At 37.5% G+C, this 21,811-nt stretch overlaps 1 protein-coding gene across 5 annotated transcripts in view; it reads left to right on the forward strand.

The window, feature by feature from the left end:
• LOC307186789 (uncharacterized protein) overlaps positions 1-21,811 on the forward strand; it is a 423,851-nt gene that overhangs the window by 93,984 nt on the left and 308,056 nt on the right. For 4 of the 5 annotated variants that reach the window (XR_013828462.1, XR_013828463.1, XR_013828464.1 and 1 more), the window contains one exon: positions 12,996-13,087. Coding sequence is in view for 1 of the 5 variants with exons in the window: in XM_079922327.1 (XP_079778453.1) it covers positions 12,996-13,087 (92 nt within the window). In the remaining 4 variants the exon portion in view is untranslated. Of the gene's footprint in view, positions 1-6,887; positions 7,230-12,995; positions 13,567-21,811 lie in introns of those variants that run through there. The other variant, XR_013828465.1, reaches the window with a different exon arrangement.

A 21,811-nucleotide genomic window follows, 5' to 3' on the forward strand; every position in this document is an offset into this window, starting at 1 on the left:
GTCTGTTCTTCTTCTTATAAGGGCACTAATCCCAACATGGGGTCCCACCCTCATGACCTCATCTAAACCTAATTACCTCGCAAAAGCCCCACCTCCTAATACCATCACACTGGAGGCTGGAGCTTAAACTTATAGATTTGGTGAGGGGGTGGGCACAAACATTCAGTCCATAACAGTGAGTTATAACCTATGTACCATAAAACTTACCAATTTTTTTTAAACATCTTTATTGGAGTATAATTGCTCTACAATGGTGTGTTAGCTTCCGCTCTACAACAAAGTGAATCAGTTATACATATACACATGTTCCCATATCTCTTCCTTCTTGCATCTCCCTCCCTCCCACCCTCCCCATCCCACCCCTCCAGGTGGTCACAAAGCACCGAGCTGATCTCCCTGTGCTATGCAGCTGCTTCCCACTAGCTATCTACCTTACGTTTGGTAGTGTATATTATGTCCATGCCTCTCTCTTGCTTTGTCACAGCTTACCCTTCCCCCTCCCCATATCCTCGAGTCCATTCTCTAGTAGGTCTGTATCTTTATTCCTGTCTTACCCCTAGGCTCTTCATGACATTATTTTTTCCTTAAATTAAATATATATGTGTTATACGGTATTTGTCTTTCTCTTTCTGACTTACTTCACTCTGTATGACAGACTCTAGGTCCATCCACCTCACTACAAATAACTCAATTTCATTTCTTTTTATGGCTGAGTAATATTCCATTGTATATATGTGCCACATCTTCTTGATCCATTCATCCGATGATGGACACATAGGTTGTTTCCATCTCCTGGCTATTGTAAATAGAGCTGCAATGAACATTTTGGTACATGACTCTTTTTGAATTATGGTTTTCTAAGGGTATATGCCCAGTAGTGGGATTGCTGGGTCATATGGTAGTTCTATTTGTAGTTTTTTAAGGAACCTCCATACTTTCTCCACAGTGGCTGTATCAATTTACATCCCCACCAACAGTGCAAGAGGGTTCCCTTTTCTTGAAACCCTCTCCAGCATTTATTGTTTCTAGATTTTTTGATGATGGCCATTCTGACCGGTGTGAGATGATATCTCATTGTAGTTTTGAGTTGCATTTCTCTAATGATTAGTGAAGTTGAGCATTCTTTCATGTGTTTGTTTGCAGTCTGTATATCGTCTTTGGAGAAATGTCTATTTAGGTCTTCTGCCCATTTTTGGATTGGGTTGTTTGTTTTTTTACTATCGAGCTGTTATAAATTTTGGAGATTAATCCTTTTTCAGTTGCTTCATCTGCAAATATTTTCTCCCATTCTGAGGGTTGTCTTTTGGTCTTGTTTATGGTTTCCTTTGCTGTGCAAAAGCTTTTAAGTTTCCTTAGGTCCCATTTGTTTATTTTTGTTTTTATTTCCATTTCTCAAGGAGGTGGGTCAAAAACGATCTTGCTGTGATTTATGTCATAGAGTGTTCTGCCTATGTTTTCCTCTAAGAGTTTGATAGTTTCTGGCCATACATTTAGGCCTTTAATCCATTTTGAGCTTATTTTTGTGTATGGTGTTAGGGAGTGATCTAATCTCATACTTTTACATGTACCTGTCCAGTTTTTCCAGCACCACTTATTGAAGAGGTTGTCCTTTCTCCACTGTATATTCCTGCCACCTTTATCAAAGATAAGGTGACCATATGTGCGTGGGTTTATCTCTGGGCTTTCTATCCTGTTCCACTGATCTATCTTTCTGGTTTTGTGCCAGTACCATACTGTCTTGATTACTGTAGCTTTGTAGTATAGTCTGAAGTCAGGGAGCCTGATTCCTCCAGCTCCGTTTTTGTTTCTCAAGATTGCTTTGGCTATTCGGGGTCTTTTGTGTTTCCATAAAAATTGTGTAATTTTTTGTTTTATTTCTGTGAAAAATACCAGTGGTAGTTTGATAGGGATTGCATTGAATCTGTAGATTGCTTTGGGTAGTAGAATCATTTTCACAATGTTGATTCTTGCAATCCAAGAACATGGTATATCTCTCCACCTATTTGTATCATCTTTAATTTCTTTCATCAGTGTCTTATAATTTTCTGCATACAGGTCTTTTGTCTCCTTAGGGAGGTTTATTCCTAGATATTTTATTCTTTTTGTTGCAATGGTAAATGGGAGTGTTTTCCTGATTACACTTTCAGAGTTTTCATCATTAGTGTATAGGAATGCCAGAGATTTCTGTGCATTAATTTTGTATCCTGCTACTTTACCAAATTCACTGATTAGCTCTAGTAGTTTCCTGGTAACATCTTTAGGATTCTCTATGTATAGTATCATGTCATCTGCAAACAGTGACAGTTTTACTTCTTCTTTTCCAACTTGGATTCCTTTTATTTCCTTTTCTTCTCTGATTGCTGTGGTTAAAACTTCCAAAACTATGTTGAATAAGAGTGGTGAGAGTGGGCAACCTTGTCTTGTTCCTGATCTTAGTTGAAATGCTTTCAATTTTTCACCATTGAGGACGATGTTGGCTGTAGGTTTGTCATATATGGCCTTTATTATGTTGAGGAAAGTTCCCTCTAGGCCTACTTTCTGCAGGGTTTTTATCATAAATGGGTGTTGAATTTTGTCGAAAGCTTTCTCTGCATCTATTGAGATGATCATATGGTTTTTCTCCTTCAATTTGTTAATATGGTTTATCACATTGATTGTTTTGCGTATATTGAAGAATCCTTGCATTACTGGAATAAACCCCACTTGATCATGGTTTATGATTCTTTTAGTGTGCTGTTGGATTCTGTTTTCTAGTATTTTGTTGATGATTTTTGCATCTATGTGCATCAGTGATATTGGCCTGTAGTTTTCTTTCTTTGTGACATCCTTGTCTGGTTTTGGTATCAAGGTGATGGTGGCCTCGTAGAATGAGTTTGGGAGTGTTCCTCCCTCTGCTATATTTTGGAAGAGTTTGAGGAGGATAGGTGTTAGCTCTTCTCTAAATGTTTGATAGAATTCGCCTGTGAAGCCATCTGGTCCTGGGCTTTTGTTTGTTGTAAGATTTTTTTTTTTCTTTTTGCGGTATGTGGGCCTCTTGCTGTTGTGGCCTCTCCCGTTGTGGAGCACAGGCTCCGGACACACAGGCTCAGAGGCCATGGCTCACAGGCGCAGCTGCTCCACGGCATGTGGGATCTTCCTGGACTGGGGCACAAACCCGTGTCCCGTGCATCAGCAGGTGGACTCTCAACCACTGCGCCACCAGGGAAGCCCTGTTGGAAGATTTTTAATCACAGTTTCAATTACAGTGCTTGTGATTGGTCTGTTCATATTTTCTATTTCTTCCTGATTCAGTCTTGCAGGTTGTGCATTTCTAGGAATTTGTCCATTTCTTCCAGGTTGTCCATTTTATTGGCATACAGTTGCTTGTAGTAATCTCTCATGATCTTTTGTACTTCTGCAGTGTCAGTTGTTACTTCTCGTTTTTCACTTCTAATTCTATTGATTTGAGCCTTCTCCCTTTTTTTCTCGATGAGTCTGTCTAATGGTTTATCAATTTTGTTTATCTTCTCAAAGAACCAGCTTTTAAATTTATTGATCTTTGCTATCGTTTCCTTCATTTCTTTTTCATTTATTTCTGATCTGGTTTTTATGATTTCTTTCCTTCTGCTAACTTTGGGGTTTTTCTGTTCTTCTTTCTCTAATTGCTTTAGGTGCAAAGTTAGGTTGTTTATTCGAGATGTTTCCTGTTTCTTGAGGTAGGACTGTATTGCTATAAACTTTCCTCTTAGAACTGCTTTTGCTGCATCCAATAGATTTTGGGTCATCCTGTCTCCATTGTCATTTGTTTCTAGGTATTTTTTAATTTCCTCTTTGATTTCTTCAGTGATCACTTCATTATTAAGTAGTGTATTGTTTAGCCTCCAAGCATTTGTACTTTTTACAGATCTTCTACTGTAATTGATATGTAGTCTCATAGCGTTGTGGTCAGAAAAGATACTTGAAACAATTTCAATTTTCTTAAATTTACCAAGGCTTGACTTGTGACCCAAGATATGATCTATCCTGGAGAATGTTCCCTGAGCACTTGAGAAAAATGTGTATTCTGTTGTTTTTCGATGGAATGTCCTATAAATATCAATTAAGTTCATCTTGCTTAATGTATCATTTAAAGCTTGTGTTTCCTTATTTATTTTCATTTTGGATGATGTGTCCATTGGTGAAAGTGGGGTGTTAAAGTCCCCTACTATGAATGTGTTACTGTCGATTTCTCCTTTTATGGCTGTTAGTATTTGCCTTATGTATTGAGGTGCTCCTATGTTGGGTGCATAAATATTTACAATTGTTATATCTTCTTCTTGGATCGATCCCTTGATCATTATATAGTGTCCTTCTTTGTCTCTTGTAATAGTCTTTATTTTAAAGTCTATTTTGTCTGATATGAGAATTGCTACTCCAGCTTTCTTTTGGTTTCCATTTGCATGAAATATCTTTTTCCATCCCCTTACTTTCAGTCTGTATGTGTCTCTAGGTCTGAAGTGGGTCTCTTGTAGACAGCAAATATATGGGTGTTCTTTTTGTATCCATTCAGCCAATCTGTGTCTTTTGGTGGGAGCATTTAGTCCATTTACATTTAAGGTAATTATCGATATGTATGTTCGTATTCCCATTTTCTTAATTGTTTTGGGTTTGTTAGTGTAGGTCTTTTCCTTCTCTTGTGTTTCTTGCCTAGAGAAGTTCCTTTAGCAGTTGTTGTAAAGCTGGTTTGGTGGTGCTGAACTCTCTCAGCTTTTGCTTGTCTGTAAAGCTTTTAACTTCTCCATCTAATCTGAATGCGATCCTTGCTGGGTAGAGTAATCTTGGTTGGAGGCCTTCATCACTTTAAATATGTCCTGCCACTCCCTTCTGGCTTGCAGAGTTTCTGCTGAAAGATCAGCTGTTAACCTTGTGGGGATTCCCTTGTGTTTTATTTGTTGTTTTTCCCTTTCTGCTTTTAATATGTTTTCTTTGTATTTAATTTTTGACAGTTTGATTAATATGTGTCTTGGCGTATTTCTCCTTGGATTTAGTGTATGGGACTCTCTGTGCTTCCTGGACTTGATTAACTATTTCCTTTCCCATATTAGGGAAGTTTTCAACTATTATCTCTTCCAATATTTTCTCAGTCCCTTTCTTTTTCTTTTCTTCTTCTGGAACCCCTATAATTCAAATGTTTGTGCCTTTAATATTGTCCCAGAGGTCTCTGAGACTGTCCTCAGTTCTTTTCATTCTTTTTTCTTTATTCTGCTCTGCAGTAGTTATTTCCACTATTTTATCTTCCATGTCACTTATCTGTTCTTCTGCCTCAGTTATTCTGCTATTGATCCCATGTAGAGTATTTTTAATTTCATTTATTGTGTTTTTCATCGTTGTTTGTTTCATCTTTAGTTCTTCTAGGTCCTTGTTAAATGTTTCTTTCATTTTGTCCATTCTATTTCCAAGATTTTGGATCATCTTTACTATCATTATTCTGAATTCTTTTTCAGGTAGACTGCCTATTTCCTATTCAGTTGTTAGGTCTGGTGGGTTTTTATCTTGCTCCTTCATCTGCTGTGTGCTTTTCTGTCTTTTCTTTTTGCTTATCTTACTGTGTTTGGGGTCTCCTTTTTGCAGGCTGCAGGTTTGTAGTTCCCGTTGTGTTTAATGTCTGTCCCCAGTGGCTAAGGTTGGTTCAGTGGGTTGTGTAGCCTTCCTGGTGGAGGGGACTAGTGCCTGTGTTCTGGTGGATGAGGCTGGATCTTGTCTTTCTGTTGGGCAGGTCCACGTCTGGTGGTGTGTTTTGGGGCGTCTGTGGACTTATTTTGATTTTAGGCAGCCTCTCTGCTAATAGGTGGGGTTGTGTTCCTGTCTTGCTAGTTGTTTGGCATAGGGTGTCCAGCACTGTAGCTTGCTGGTCGTTGAGTGAAGCTGGGTGCTGGTGCTGATATGGAGATCTCTGGGAGATTTTCGACATTTGATATTATGTGGAGCTGGGAGGTCTCTTGTGGACCAGTGTCTTGAAGTTGGCTCTCCCACCTCAGAGGCACAGCACTGACTCCTGGCTGCAGCACTAAGAGCCTTTCATCCACACAGCTCAGAATAAAAGGGAGAAAAAGTAGATAGAATAAGTAGAAGTAGAAAGAAAGAAAGAAAGAAAGGAAGGAAGGAAGGAAGAAAGAAGGGAGGGAGGGAGGAAGGAAGGAAGGAAGGAGGGAAGGAAGAAAAAAAGAGAGAAAGAAGATAAGGTAAAATAAAATAAGATAAAATATAATACAGTTATTAAAATAAAAAAATTATTATTAAGAAAAAAAATTAAAAAAAAAAAACAAAAAAAATGCGCAGATAGAACCCTAGGACAAATGGTGGAAGCAAAGCTATACAGACAAAATCTCACACAGAAGCATACACATACACAGTCACAAAAAGAGGAAAAGTGGAAAAAATCATAAATCTTGCTCTCAAAGTCCACCTCCTTAATTTGGGATGACTCGTCTATTCAGGTATTCCACAGATGCAGGGTACATCAAGTTGATTGTGGAGCTTTAATCCGCTGCTTCTGAGGCTGCTGGGAGAGATTTCCCTTTCTCCTGTTTGTTCTCACAGCTCCCAGGGGCTCAGCTTTGGATTTGGCCCCGCCTCTGCGTGTAGGTCGCTGGAGGGCGTCTGTTTTTTGCTCAGACAGGACGGGGTTAAAGGAGCCGCTGATTCGGTGGCTCTGGCTCACTCAGGCCGGGGGGTGGGGGGGGGAGGGAGGGGCACGAAGTGCAGGGCGGAGCCTGCGGCGGCAGAGGCCGGCGTGACGTTGCACCAGCCTGAGGCGCGCCGTGAGTTCTCCCAGGTATTTGTCGCTGTATCCCGGGACCCTGGCAGTGGCGGGCTGCACAGGCTCCCCGGAAGTGGGTGTGGATAGTGACCTGTGCTCGCACACAGGCTTCCTGGTGGCGGCAGCAGCAGCCTTAGCGTCTCAGGTCCGTCTCTGGGGTCCGCGCTTTTAGCCGCGGCTCGCGCCCGTCTCTGGAGCTCCTTTAAGCAGAGCTCTTAATCCCCTCTCCTCGCGCACCAGGAAACAAAGAGGGAAGAAAAAGTCTCTTGCCTCTTCGGCAGGTCCAGATTTTTCCCTGGACTCCCTCCCGGCTAGCCGTGGTGCACTAACCCCCTGCAGTCTGTGTTCACGCCGCCAACCCCTGTCCTCTCCCTGCGCTCCGACCGAAGCCTGAGCCTCAACTCCCAGCCCCGCCCGCCCCGGCGGGTGAGCAGACAAGCCTCTCGGCCTGGTGAGTACTGGTCGGCCCTGATCCTCTGTGTGGGAGTCTCTCCGCTTTGCCCTCCGCACCCCTGTTGCTGTGCTCTCCTCCTTGGCTCCGAAGCTATCCCCCTCTGCCACTCGCAGCCTCCGCCCACGAAGGGGCTTCCTAGTGTGTGGAGACCTTTCCTCCTTCACGGCTCCCTCCCACTGGTGCAGGTCCCGTCCCTATCCTTTTGTATCTGTTTATTCTTTTTTCTTTTGCCCTACCCAGGTACGTGGGGGGGGGGGGGTCTTGCCTTTTGGGAGGTCTGAGGGCTCTGCCAGCGTTCAGTAGGTGTTCTGTAGGAGTTGTTCCCCGTGTAGATGTATTTCTGGTGTATCTGTGTGGAGGAAGGTGATCTCCGCGTCTTACTCTTCCGCCATCTTGATTTAAAGTCAAAACTTAACAGATTTTAAGTGTACAAATTAACATGGTTTGAACCACCAGCACAGTCATGATATTCGAACACTTTCATCACCTGCAAAACTTTCTTTGCCTCTTTGTGTAAATTAATCCCTGTTCTCTACTCCTAGCTAGTCTCTGGCAACCACTTTCTTTTGCTATAGTTTGCCTTTTTTAGAATGTCATTTAAGTATGATCATGTAGTATGTATGTACATAGTCTTTATTGTCTAGCTTCTTTCATTTACTTTGATGATTTAAAATCCGTCCATACTCTTGTATATATTATTAATTCATTCCTTACCCCACCCCCAGAACTTAAGGGTTTATTGGAAAAGGTATCACACAAAAGTACATAGATATTAAGGTTTAAACAGGGAATTGGTAATTTATATTTTATATATATTTTATATAATGCACTTTGAATCATGGAACAATATTTTGTAATATTATTAGTTCATTTCTATTTCAGAGTTTATTCATTCTCCAGTTGATGGACACCTAGGTTGTTTCCAGTTTTTATCTATAATGAATAAAGCTTCTATAAACCTTGTAGAACAAGCCTTCATGGGGACCTAAGTTCTCATTTTCTGGGGTAAATATCTACAAGTGGGATTAGTGGGTTGTATGACTGTAGGTTTAATTTGATAAGAAATGCATTTTCATACTGACTAATGATATTTAAGATTTTTTCACGTGCTTACTTGCTATTGTATAACATATTTGGTGAATTTTCTATTCAAATATTTTATCTATGTTTCGTCTTTTTATTCTGAGAGTTCTTTGTATTTTCTGTATACCAGCCCTTTATTAGACATATGCTATCCAAATATTTTTTTCCCAGTGAGTGGCTTGCATTTTCATTATCTTAACTGTCTTTGAAAGGAAAAAATTTACTTTTAATACTTTATCAATATTTTATTTTATGGTTAGTGCTTTTTGTGTCATACCTAATAAATATTTGCTAACCTAAGGTCATAGAAATTTTATAGTTTTAGGTCTTCATTTAGGTTTATGACCCATCTACTTTTAGTTAATATTTTATATGACATGTGGTAAAGTTTGTGGTTCATTATTAGCATTTGAATATTTAATTGTTCCAGCATCATTTGGTGAATCCAGTCCCTGTTATTCTAAGATGCCTAGAAGCAGAAATCTCATGAGTTTGATTGAAAAAGGAATAGAAGAAAATGACAATAATATCCAAAAGAATTTTTAAAAACTGCTTTATGGGGGCTTCCCTGGTGCCGCAGTGGTTGAGAGTCCGCCTGCCGATGCAGGGGACACGGGTTCCTGCCCCGGTCCAGGAAGATCCCACATGCCGCAGCTAGGCCCGTGAGCCATGGCCACTGAGCCTGTGCGTCTGGAGCCTGTGCTCCGCAACGGGAGAGGCCACAACAGTGAGAGGCCCGCGTACCGCAAAAAAAAAAAAAAAAACCAAAAAAACCCCTGCTTTATGGGAGGGATCCTAGATATAGTTTATATGATATAGTTTTAGTTTAATGTGATGAATATCTAAAAAAAAGATGAGTTGATACATTTTAATTTCACGACTTCCCATTTTGAATAATCACAGATGAGAAGTAAAATCCTTTGTTATTGTAGATCTCTGAATTATTAGTTCAGAAAACATAATCAACATACTTACTCACTGAGTTTTTCTTATTGATTTCTCTCCAGATTTTTGAGATAAGAATATTGTGAATTTAAATGTAGCTTCCATAAGTGGTAACTGCTTAAATTAAACCTAATAATTTTCCACACGTACTTATCAGAACAAAACTCCTACTTATTTAAGCAGTGATATAATCGGCAGTTCTTCTGGCATAGAAATACTCACAGACTTTGTTCAAAGAGAACCAATTCTATTATGAGAATTACTTTGGTTGCTCAATTAGGTTGATAGGGAAAATAATAAGAGGGTCTATGTTTTCTATAACCATGAATTGGATCCTTCTATTTTCATGTTTTGCATTTGTAGCTTGTCATTACAACAAAAGTCTTTTCACTTTGTTTCAGTTGTAGATTATTTATATATTAAATGGCTATATTAAGCCTTCTGCCTTTCTAGTGCACGATTTTAACTTTATCACCATTTTAGAGTGGGTAAAATGGATGTATTCCTGAACACTGTAGGATGACCTGACCAAATATCATAGCTGAACACACAAATTTAGTTCTGTTCTTTAAAGAACCAAAGGGTGTGACAGACCTGGGGAGTTGATTTAGGTCTTCCTTATGTGATAGAGATGTAATGCACATTAAATCTATTTTTAATTCTGCCTTATGCAGCCTCACAGCAAGATTTCACACATGCAAATGCAAGTTTGTAAAAAAAAAAAGCCTCATGAAAAAATCTGTTAGTTTAATTTAAGCAGCATTGCTATGTGAGAGCAAATTTTGCATTTTAATACCAAATTAACTAATTACTATAAACTTATGCCAAATTCTTCTTTGCATTGGGATATGTGCTCTAAGTGGTTAAAACATATATAGTACTTAAAATGGTGCCTGGAACATAGTAAATGTTCCATAAACGTTATCATTGCCACCTTCAGTAAGGGAGAGGAGGAGACCCACAAATTTATTTTTTAGGGCTTCTCAGTAAAGAGACACTACGTGGTACCTGGAATAGTTTGGAGAGCATCAACATTAATTATTATGGGAGTATTAATCAGTTGCAACTAGTAAAATAAAAATAGTCAAGAGTACAAAACCAAAAACATTTAAATGGAAGTACAGAATCTGATCACTGTATAATTTGTACTTAAAGAAATTTTTATGCCTAATTCTGTGTATTTAAAAATTAACCGTTTGGTTACAATAACAAATGTGTAGAGAATGCAGATCTCTTATCAAATTGTCATTTATAGATTCTTTTATGCTTTTTAAGAGACTAGTTGGTATAATGTCCAGAACTATTTATTTTCTTTTTCCTCCTTTTATGGCACGAGAATTCCTCTTTCCTTTGAGGAACCCATTTCCTGTGGGTTGGGTGGACTGCCTCCACCTACCCTCTCCTGGTTGGGTACATCAATAGGGAATAGCAAATGGCCAATCGGGGTATCCTATTTTCTCTAGCACAGTCATTTATTCAACATTTGGCATATACGTTCCACTTCCTCCAACATACATGCAATTGAGCTTTTCTCCTACTTCATTAGGTGTGCAATGATCACTTGCTATTTCTAGCGAGGTAGAGCTTGCTGGGATATGTCTTTTTATGATGATTAGTGGACAGTGTCTTAAACAATAGGGAGAGAAGATATTCTACTCAAAAAGTGAAAATGATTGATGACTATGCTTTTCAAGCACAGATAGGGTGAGAATTTTAGATACATTGGAACATTCTTCCTTGATATGTCAGCTCCAAGCTGTAGTGCTAGGTTTAACCCTCTATTCTAGCCACTGCTTTGGGGAACTTAAACAGTGCCCTTCACAGTATCCTTTACCTGGTCCAAGTACTTCCCAAATAGGAGTCCTAGTCTTAATCTAAGTATCTTTTATTTTTCCTGTTTAAGTCTCCACTCCATCTCTGATAAAATAAAATAACTGATTCCAAGTTTCATCCCATGGAATTCTTATATGCCATGTTATGGTATTTTAGGGTGTGTGTGCATGTGTGTGTGTGTGTGTGTGTATCTGGAAGGTGATGAATACCTTTGAAGAATGAAATAGCAAGCTCTAATCTATGTTTTAGAGCAATGAGACTGGAAGTAGCATAAAAATGCAAAAGGGTAAACATTGGGGACTAGTGACAAGAGGACTATTTAGGAAAGGACAAAAGTAAAAGATATTTTGAAGCATAGAGATTAAATGTTTAAAATGCTTAGTGGGACTGAATCCAGATTTGTTGGATGTTGTAATGGGGGTTTTTATATTCTGTATTGATTAATAACATGATTTTATGGCAGAAAAAAATGAATAGTGACTTCGGTTCCATAATTAACATAGTTGGTTTATGTACTTTCAATAGCTCTACTTTTGACAATTAAAAATAACTATATCTTGAAGTTGGAAAACTTGAGTTTTGAGATGAAGAACTTATAAAATTTGGTTGCTGACTGGAAGTAGGTCAAAAGTGAGGAAGAGAGAAGTATTAAAGCTCTCCTTGCAATTTCTAATGGGAATTGTCTAGAAGTCAATGGAATGATACAGACATTAACAGTCTGAAAGAACAGATTTGTAAATCTGTTTATTTTAATAACTTCAACTTCAGTGTACATTAGCTTTCTAGATCTTAGTTTCTTGTTTAAAATGAATGTGATGAGCCAGAACTCTATAAGACCTTTTAAGTCCTGTGTTTCTGTGTGATTGCTAAATATCACAGCTCTGTCTGCTGTTTTCCTGGACCCTGTATCTTTGCTATATCACTTAAATTTCTTATATTTTTCCTTTATTGGGGCATAATCGACAAATTAAATTTTATGTATTTAAAGCATACAATGTGATGATTTGATATACATATACTTTGTGAAATGATTACTACAATCTGGTTAATTAACACATCCATCACCTCAGTTACTTCTTCTGTGGTAAGAATGTTTAAGATCTACTCTTTTGGTAAATTTCAAGTGTACAACACAGTGTTATTAACTATACACATCATGTTGTACGTTAGATCCCAGAACTTGTTCATCTTATAACTGAAGGCATATACCCTTCGACCAGCATCTCCCTACTTCCCTCACCCTTTAGGTCCTGGTGATTACCACTCTACTCTGAACCACAATGAAATACAACCTTGTACCTATTAGGATGGTTTTTATAAAAAAAGACAAGAAATAACAAGTGTTGGTGAGGATGTGGAGAAAAGGGAAAACTTGTGCACTGTTGGTGCAGCCATTATGGAAAACAGTATGAGGTTCCTCAAAAAATTAAAAACAGAACTCCATATGATTCTGCAATCCCACTTTTGGGTATATATCTGAAGGAAATGAAATCAGTATCTCAAAGAGATTTCTGCAGCCCCCATGTTCACTGAAACATTATTTACAATAGCCGAGATATAGAAACAGTCTAAATGTCTGTCTATAGATGAATGGATAAAGAAGATGTGATACATATATGGATACTATTTAACCATTTATGACAACATGGATGAAATTATAGGACATTATGCTAAGTGAAATAAGCCAGAGAGGGGAAGACAGATACTTATAGTTTACTTATAAGTGGAATCTAAAAAAATTCTTGTATTTTTAAGTACATTTGGAGGATGGGAAATCAACACAAGACACTGTGCTTATTTATATACCTATTTATATGCCTTATTTTTGGAGGGGAGATTCTTGGGATTCTGCAAAGCCTCGGTAATTCAAAAAGAAATCTTTTTCTCTTGTCATCTCTCCAGAGATTTTGCAGTTGGATCTGCCAACTTTCATGTCAGACAACAAGTGGAGTATATGACAGCAAGTGGAAAACCAGGCTATTAAAAATTTCCTGGTGAGTTTTGTAGGTTTTGCTTTATTGCACCCCTTATGCTGGCTGGTCTGCAGTCAGCACATTTTCCACTTATTTCATTGGTTGCTACACTTGTTGGAGTGATGTGTTAGTATTATGATTATATTTTTTAATTCAGAAAAATTTACAAAAAATGTGGAAAATTGTGAATCTAATATGGTATTATTGACTTTCCAGAATTAATGATTTGTTAACGTCATATCATAGTTGTTTCATATTCTTTCTTTCTATTCTTTTTGGAGAAATTGAGCTTAAATAATATTTCTCATTTGAATGCTATTCTTTTCTTGTCTTTCTAGTGGTTATCACTTTAATATATTTACACATGGAGAAACGATAAGATTAAATGTATTTCCACAAGCCACATAGGTAATCAGTGGCAATGCAAGTTCCAGAGCATGGGTCTCTAGATTCTTGGTATACTGTTCTATTTACAGGACCATTGATCTAATTATTGGTTGAATTAAAAATGAAATCATATTAATAAATATCATAATTTTATAATCTTTAAATTAAACAAAACCACATGACACTTTAGTTTTTAGTTCAGATTCAGAAAGTGGCAAGAGATTTACCCTAACAAACAAAATAAACCAGATAACCTACAGAATCTAGTTTTTAAAACCCATCAGAGATCTGAGTACACAAAGAAACATAAAAAGAACTAAACTCCAAAAGCGATGTATGCTTAATAGGGAGGGAAACTAACATAGCTGCTCTCACTTCTGGTGTAATGGCAAGAGGAAGAGGAATCTGCTGTATAAAAAAATTGGAAATACTAGATGAAGACAGCATAGTAAGAAACCAATAATTCACCAAGCAGACTTAGGAGCTTGGAAAAAAGCTCCTAAGCAGAAAAAAGGATAAATGAATTTAAGGACAGGTCAATACAATATATTAGACAGAATGTTTGTGGTCCTAGCACCCCTCCTGCCCCCGCAAATTCACATGTTAAAGTTCTAACCTCCAATGTGATGATAAGGAGATGGGACCTGGGGTAGGTTATTAGATCATGAAGACAGAACCTTCATGAATGGGATTAGAACATTGTAAAGGAGACTCTGGAGGGCTCCCTTATCCTTTCTGCCTTGTGAGGACACAGTGAGATGTTGCCCTTCTGTGCACTAGGAAGCAGGCTCTCACCAGACAGCGAATCTGACTGGGCCTTGATCTTGGACTTCTCAGACTCTTGGACTGTGAGAAATAAATTTCTGTTGTTGATAAACCATGCTGTCTGTGGTGTTCTGTCTTTGCAGCCTGAATGCACAGTTGACCCTTGAACAACATGGGAATTAGGGGTGTTGACCCTCTGTGCAGTAAAAAATCCTAGTATAATTTATAGTCAGCTCTTTGTATGCCCTGTTCCTCCTTATCTGCAGTTCTACATCAGTGGATTCAACCAACCACAGATTGTGTAGTACTGTAGTACTTACTGTGGGAAAAAACCCTATGCATAAGTGGATTGTTCAAGGTTCAACTGTATATATGTGTGTTTATGTGTGTATAAACATGTAATTTATACACACAGGTATATTCCACCCCCCCGCCCCCGGCATATGATAGGTTTGTTAAGTGTCCAGAAACAACTGGGACATAGAAGAACTAAGGAGTGCATAACATTCTTTTTTTTTTTTTTTTTAAAGATCTGGGTTGTATTTATTTTTTAAATAAATTTATTTATTTATTTATTTTTGGCAGCATTGGGTCTTCGTCGCTGCGCATGTGCTTTCTCTAGTTGCAGCGAGTGGGGGCTACTTTTCGTTGCGGTGTGAGTGTGTCTCATTGCAGTGTCTTCTCTTGTTGCAGAGCACGGGCTCTAGGCACGCGGGCTTCGGTAGTTGTGGCTCGCGGGCTCTAGAGCGCATGCTCAGTGGTTGTGGTGCACGGGCTTAGTTGCTCCACGGCAAGTGGGATCTTCCCGGACCAGGGCTTGAACGCGTGTCCCCTGCATTGCCAGGCGGATTCTTAACCACTGTCCCACCAGGGAAGTCCCAGGAGTGCATAACGTTCTTTATCTATCCTAGGAGCTACGTATTAAAAAAGACTACATTATAATTAAATGATCATCCATCGGGGTTCATTTGAACTATCTTCTAGAGTGGAGGGGCACATTCATAAAAATGGATCAATGCAATATTTACATCTTTGCACATTTTCTAAATCCTTACCAACTCGCAGTCTTTTTCTTTGTTATAATTTTACATTACTGTTCATTTTGGAAGAAAACAGGTTTATTTTGATGACAGAAGATTATTATTACTATTCAGCAGTCAATAGAGAATATTTGCTGAAAAATTAAGACTTTGTTACTTCTCATGTAATAAGTTCAAGGATAGGCAGTCCAGGGATGATATTTGTAAGGACTTAATGTTCCTTCTAACTTTTTGTTCAGCCATCTTTCTTGTATGTGAGTTGCTTTGTAGTGACAAATGGCCCAACCTATGGGTATCAGCATTTTAGGAAGGAAAAGGGAAAGGACACAGGGCAAAAGGCACATACCAACTGAAATCATCCCATCCACGGATGCCCCACGGAAGGGATTTCTTTTATTTCTCTGTGACCAGTACGGTGTCTCACGACCACCTCTATAAAGGACATAGGAAAATGTAAAATGTTTACTGGCCTTATTGCCATATATAATATGGTGGGAGTTCTTTCAGCAAGGAAGAAAAGTTAGGTATCTGTTAGGCAATTGGCAACTTGAAACTAGCAATTTTTGTCACAGCCAGTTTTAGAAATTTTTGACTTTTCAGCACAAAGAAAGGCATTATGAGAATCACAATTCCTTTTAAAATTTTTCTGTAATAATAATTTGCTAAATTAGATAAACATAGTAGCCCAATGTGGATTGGTTAAAAAGAAAATAGAAGTGACATCTTTTTTTTTTTTACTGCGCTGGGTCTGTGTTGCTGCACGGGCTTTTTTTCTCTAGTTGCGGCGAGCAGGGGCTACTCTTCGTTGTGGTTCGCGGGCTTCTCGTTGCGGTGGCTTCTCTTTGGCGGAGCATGGGGTCTAGGCCCACGGGTTTAGTTGCCCCGCGGCATGTGGGATATTCCTGGACCAGAGATCGAACCCGTGTCCTCTGCATTGGCAGGCGGATTCTTAACCACCGGATCACCAGCGAAGTCCTAGAAGTAATATCTCTGAATAAAGACAGCAGCATCGCTTCTCAGCCTTTTGGCTAACATCAAGTGTGAATTAAGACAGTAGGAATTTTAAATGTGACTAGCAATGGATGCTTTGCCCGAAGGGAAATAGAAGCAACAAATTATTATCTAGAGAGAAATGGAAATGATACCATTAAAGTTTACAGGATTTTCAGTAAACTAGTAGTCAGCATTCTAATATGAATAAAAATGAAGCTTGCCAATAAATTTTGAATAAAGATGGAAGAAGCTATCTCAGGAGGTGAGTTTCCTATCACTGGAAGTGATCAAGAGTTGGCTAATGACCAGTTGAATGGAATTTAAGCCTCAGATATATTGTTAAACTAGATAATCATTGTGATCCCATTCTCATCTTAATATTCCTTGATTACAGAGAAAGAGGACAAAAGATGCTATCAGCCAAGTATGTGATTAAAATACAGTATCATTTGCTTTTTAACCTTTTAAGCAAACTAATACAAATATTTTTTCTCTTTAATTGCTCAACAGATGATTTAAGTTAATGTAACTAAACTGTAAAAATCATGAGGCACAATACCTCTAGCAACAGAGATATTTGTTATGACTGTCCTTATGAATCAAGGAGATACACAGTTAAGACTATTTAACTTGTTAGATAAAATCTATCTCAAATGACAAATTATAAGGGAACTTATTCATACAGTTTAAAAGTTTCAGACAAATAATATGTCTAGATATGGTTTGATCAAATCTCTGGTCTACTCCGTGTTTCAGTTTTATATCTTCAAATTGGTGTTTCTCAGGGTGGCAGTCTGATGGCACATCCACAAATCACATCATTAGGAGGGGTGGACATGTGTTTCCAGAATTATTTTCATAAATACCAACTTGTATGATGATTGGTCTAATCTTCAACTAATCTCAGTGGCCAGAAAATGCTATGCATTAATTGAATTTATTCTAGATGTTCAGAATCATTTGCTGTGTGGATTACTGTGACAAAAGCAGCAGTAAGGAATTTGAGATTATCTCAGTGATTGTGGGACACTCAAAGTCTACCCAGTTCCACCCAACTCTCACAGCCACTTCATGATGGAGAATTTTGGAATGATTGTTGTGGAGATAACCATAGTGTCCATTACTGCAGTGAAAAACACTCGAAATGGTTTGAAATATGTGGGAAAAGACATGATTTTATGGTCTCAACTTCGGAGGTTATGAAAGATATTAAAAGCTCAGAAATTGAAATTGTCAGTTCTACAAATGAAGTTGCCAAGCACCTTATAATTATTGCATTCAGAATTCTTTAATTTTCAGTGATAAAGATCACTGACACATTTATTTGTACACAGAGGTTACAAATTTCATTGTATCTTCAACATAAGTTGTGAAAGTACCAAAGACTCAGTCCAAACTTTGTGCACCTTGGAAAACATAGATTCAGATGTCCACTGCTGTCTGTGGCCTCAGTGGCTTTTAAAGCTACTAAAAAAAAAACAAACCCAAACTAATAAACATGTTTTTTTGACCAAGAGTAATATTTGGGTAAAACACTATTAATCCTTAAAGATAAATATGTTATTTGGAACTTCTGTCACTGAAGAACATGAGTTTAATTTAAAATGAACGATTTTAACTGATGCACACTTTCAATACCCTTGATCTTTTCCATGTTATCTTGAAGAAATAACTGCCATCAGTTCTCACTCTATCTTGAGTCACACACAAATTGCTGCTATGTGACAAAAAAGAAATACAGGAACTCAAACATCTTTGTATTGAATATGTTTTCTATATAAATTGGTTTTGGAGAATGAGTTATTATACCCCATTCCAGTAATCACACAGAAAATTTAACTTTCATTATCAAATGACAGAAAGCCATAAATTGTGTCCTGTGATGAAAGGTTATGAGATTTCAATGTTTCTTTTCCATATACATCTGTGTTAGTCTAATAGTTTGAAATTTAGAAACATATAGTTGTATCATTCCATAGTATTATTTGCTCTTTACCAATAGTTTAAAAAGTTATTCAAATGATTATATGTGTATAATGCATATCTCAGATATTACTTATAAAAGGTATGAGGTACTAGGAAAGGCAAGGAAGCTGTAGATTAGATTTTAGCTCCAGCATTTAATGTCAGATAAGCTTAAATAATCAGTTAAGTCATTGTGGAACCTCAACCTTCTCATGTGTAAAATGAGGCAATTCTCTGTATGCATAGTGTTGTTGTGAGAGTGAATGAAATAAATCATGGTATTTAGTAATATTCAACATGCCAGTTCTACTCTTGACATAACTTACAGGGTTATTTTAAAAACATAAGAAAGAAACTATATAAATGAGAGTATTATGAAGATAAGTGTTTATTAATAACATTGCTCTACCTCTATTATACCAGTATTCATTACAATAAAGGGTGGTTCATTCCTAAAAATATAGTTATTTGAACTTCTGTGTGGCTTTTGATTTCAATAGCCTGAAACTGGCTAGAAGAAAGCATCCATATTGGCTTTTTTTATTTTTTAAATTTCCTCAATTTAGTTTCGAGTACCAAGAGCAAAATTTGGAAAACACAGAGTAAATATTTATATCATAAACAAAAGAATGAAGAAAAATGGATGAAAAAAATATATGTATCATACACAGAAACTTGGTTTTATTTCCACATAAAAAGGGGATAACAACCATTTCTGAGCTAAGGGGGTGGGTTAGAGAAGACTGGAAGAGGAAAGCAGAATTTAACCACCAGTGTGGGACTCCCTTCCTTGTTGGCCTCTACCAGCACCCAGCACCCAGCAATTACCCAGTGGGGAAGATGGAAACTCCTAGATGTGAGAATCTGTGGAGAGATGTGATATTTACCCCAGATCCTGTCTGGAACCATGGGGAAATTCATCAGTTTGGAATGTTCTATGCTAACATGGAATCACTGCAATAGAGAAAAAAATGTTAGCAGTGTATGGGTAGCTAGAAAAGGTCCAGAGATAAGTCCCCACTCACCATTTAAATTTTCCTACTGGATATAGAAAAGATCTGAAAATATTCACTTTATAGACAAGTATGAGATGAAAAGCAGTAAAGAGTTGAAGATGCTATGCTTGCCAAGGAATTGTCATTGTAAGGGATGAAGAACTTTATGGTAGAGTGTATGGAACAAGAAGCCTAGCCAGCTTCTGAAGGGAGGCTGTAGGACCTGAGGAGAGAGGTGAGCCAATAGGATGAGACTGCTAGGTATTCTCTGTGTGTCATATTGCCTTCCCTGGCTGGGAGAATGGAAAAACTAATCAATAACGGATTCCTGAAGGTAATGATGGGGTTCAGAACAGGCTACCCCCAAATGTGGCATCTTGGCATATTAAATATCATAAGCTGAAGGAATTTTAAAAAGATGGCAGAAGCAGGAAGGTCACTCTGACTGCTCACCCCCTCATCCTTCCCCAAAACAAATTCTAAAACTCCCATGTGAAAGTTACTTTTGCTATACCAGGAGGAGGGAAGACATTCTTGTCACCAGAGATGGGGAATTTGGGGTCAAGAAATCTGTACCAACAATCCTCGTTAAACTAACCCTTTCTTTCCTAGTTACTTCATCATTTACTAGCCCTAGCCCAAACCCCTTTGTCTTGTCAATTCTTCACAAATTTATTGTTTTTATTTGTAAAGGTATAAAAGCTTCCTGCTCTGGTCATTTCTTCAGGTCTTCATTTCTTTTGAAGGCTTTCATGTATATGTAAAAATTCAATAAAACTGTACGCCTTTCTCCTATTAATCTGTCTTTTCCAGTTTAATTTTCAGACTCAGACTAGGGACCCTAAGAGGGTCAAGGAAAACTTTTTCGTCCCCTACAATAAGTATCTGCAAAGTGAACCCTCCTTCCTCAAAGTCATAATAGTAAGATTCTTGAAGCTTAGATTACTACCAAGAAAAGGAGAGTGGAGAGAGAGAGGACTCTGAATTTAATTGGCTATCCAAAAAGAGACTTTTATATGAACAGGAAGTGAATATGTTTATTATCTAAATTATTTCCTCCTACTGAAAGAAATGAGCATTTGAGAATTACATTGAATTTACTAAGAGGAAAACAGTTCTGTTTTTGAATATTTATTTATTTATTGAACTACTGTTACGGCAGATTTAAAACTGCTGTGTAAATAGTTTTTATGTTTATAAAACTGCATTTATTAAATAATTTTTCTCAGTTTTATTAAATAAAAGTATATTTAATTAACATTTATAACTTATGGTCACCATGAAGTAATTGGTAATTTTTGTTAGGTTATAATGTGTCAACCTTTAAAATCCAAAAAAGTAAAAATAACTTATTTGTTTTATTATGTTTATTAACCACTCCTATCCACTGTTTCTGGCTGAGTAATATGAAATTGCTGATGTTTGATCATTTTTGAGCTATAAAAAGAGCAATTTCATGTAGTGGAACTTAATACCTTCCAGAATATCTAGAGAGCATTTTGGGCACTCCAGTTGGAAACACCCAGAATATATGATAAACAATGATTGATAAGGTTTACAGGAAGATGCATTTAGCAAGAAACTTATGTTAATGATGAATACAAAATTGAAAATAATTTTTTTAAAAGTCATTAGATTTGTAAGACATATGCTTCTTACAATTTAATCCAGTTTTCCAGTGTGGTCCAGAAAACAAAAAGAATTTTTTTCTGGTATAGACACTTTGATTAAAGAAGACTATTAAGTTATTTTGAAAAGTCATTTCAAATTTTTAATTATGTACTACTTATGATCGATCTAAACCTCCTGGTTATTTTTCTGCTAACTCTTATTCATTAGAAATGTTGAAAGCTGTGTTCAAGTCAGCCTCAAACTTGCATATGTATATTCTTAACAGTAACTATTAAAGACTCATCAGTTGGAAATAAGTGTTTATGAATGCAAATAAGGTGGCGTTTTAGGAAACACGCAAATGGAAGTGAAAATTCAGGTGAAAGGAAAATGTTTTAGGCAGGTGGGCTAGCCCTATCCTCTAATAACATATCACATGGTGCAGTTCTGCTTCTTTGTGTTAACTCCAAATTCAAACGAATACATTTTATATATGAAAAAAGTTTGCCTTTCTGAGGTGTATAGGGAAGTAAATCTTGAATAACTGGGATAGTTTATTTCTTACCCTGTGTTTACTCACAAAGCTTCAATAGGGCGCATGATAAGAAAGGTTATCATTACAAATGTAAACCTGTACTTATAGAGAGCAGGTTGGAAAAGCAGTGTGTTCTTTAATGGGGATTATTGAAGTATATGGGATTTTAGCAGCTGAAAACAATTCTTTTCTTTCTCTTTTTCCTGAACACCCTTCTGCAAAGGCCTCTCCTGACCCCCCGTAGTGCTCCAGGGCAAGACCCCTTTTGGAGCAGCCACAGCATTGACCTCTAGGGTGACTCTCGTCTGTGAAGACGCTTCAGAAATCCTGAGGACTAGTTGCCTCCTAAATCTGGAAAAGGGAAATGGATTCCATATATTCTTTCCATCTGTGATGTGCTAAGAACAGAAATGTGTATGATCAATCTTGAAAACATTCCAGGAAAGTCATTTGG

This window comes from Stenella coeruleoalba (genome assembly GCF_951394435.1).
Source record: "Stenella coeruleoalba genome assembly, chromosome: 5".
NCBI lineage: Eukaryota > Metazoa > Chordata > Mammalia > Artiodactyla > Delphinidae > Stenella > Stenella coeruleoalba.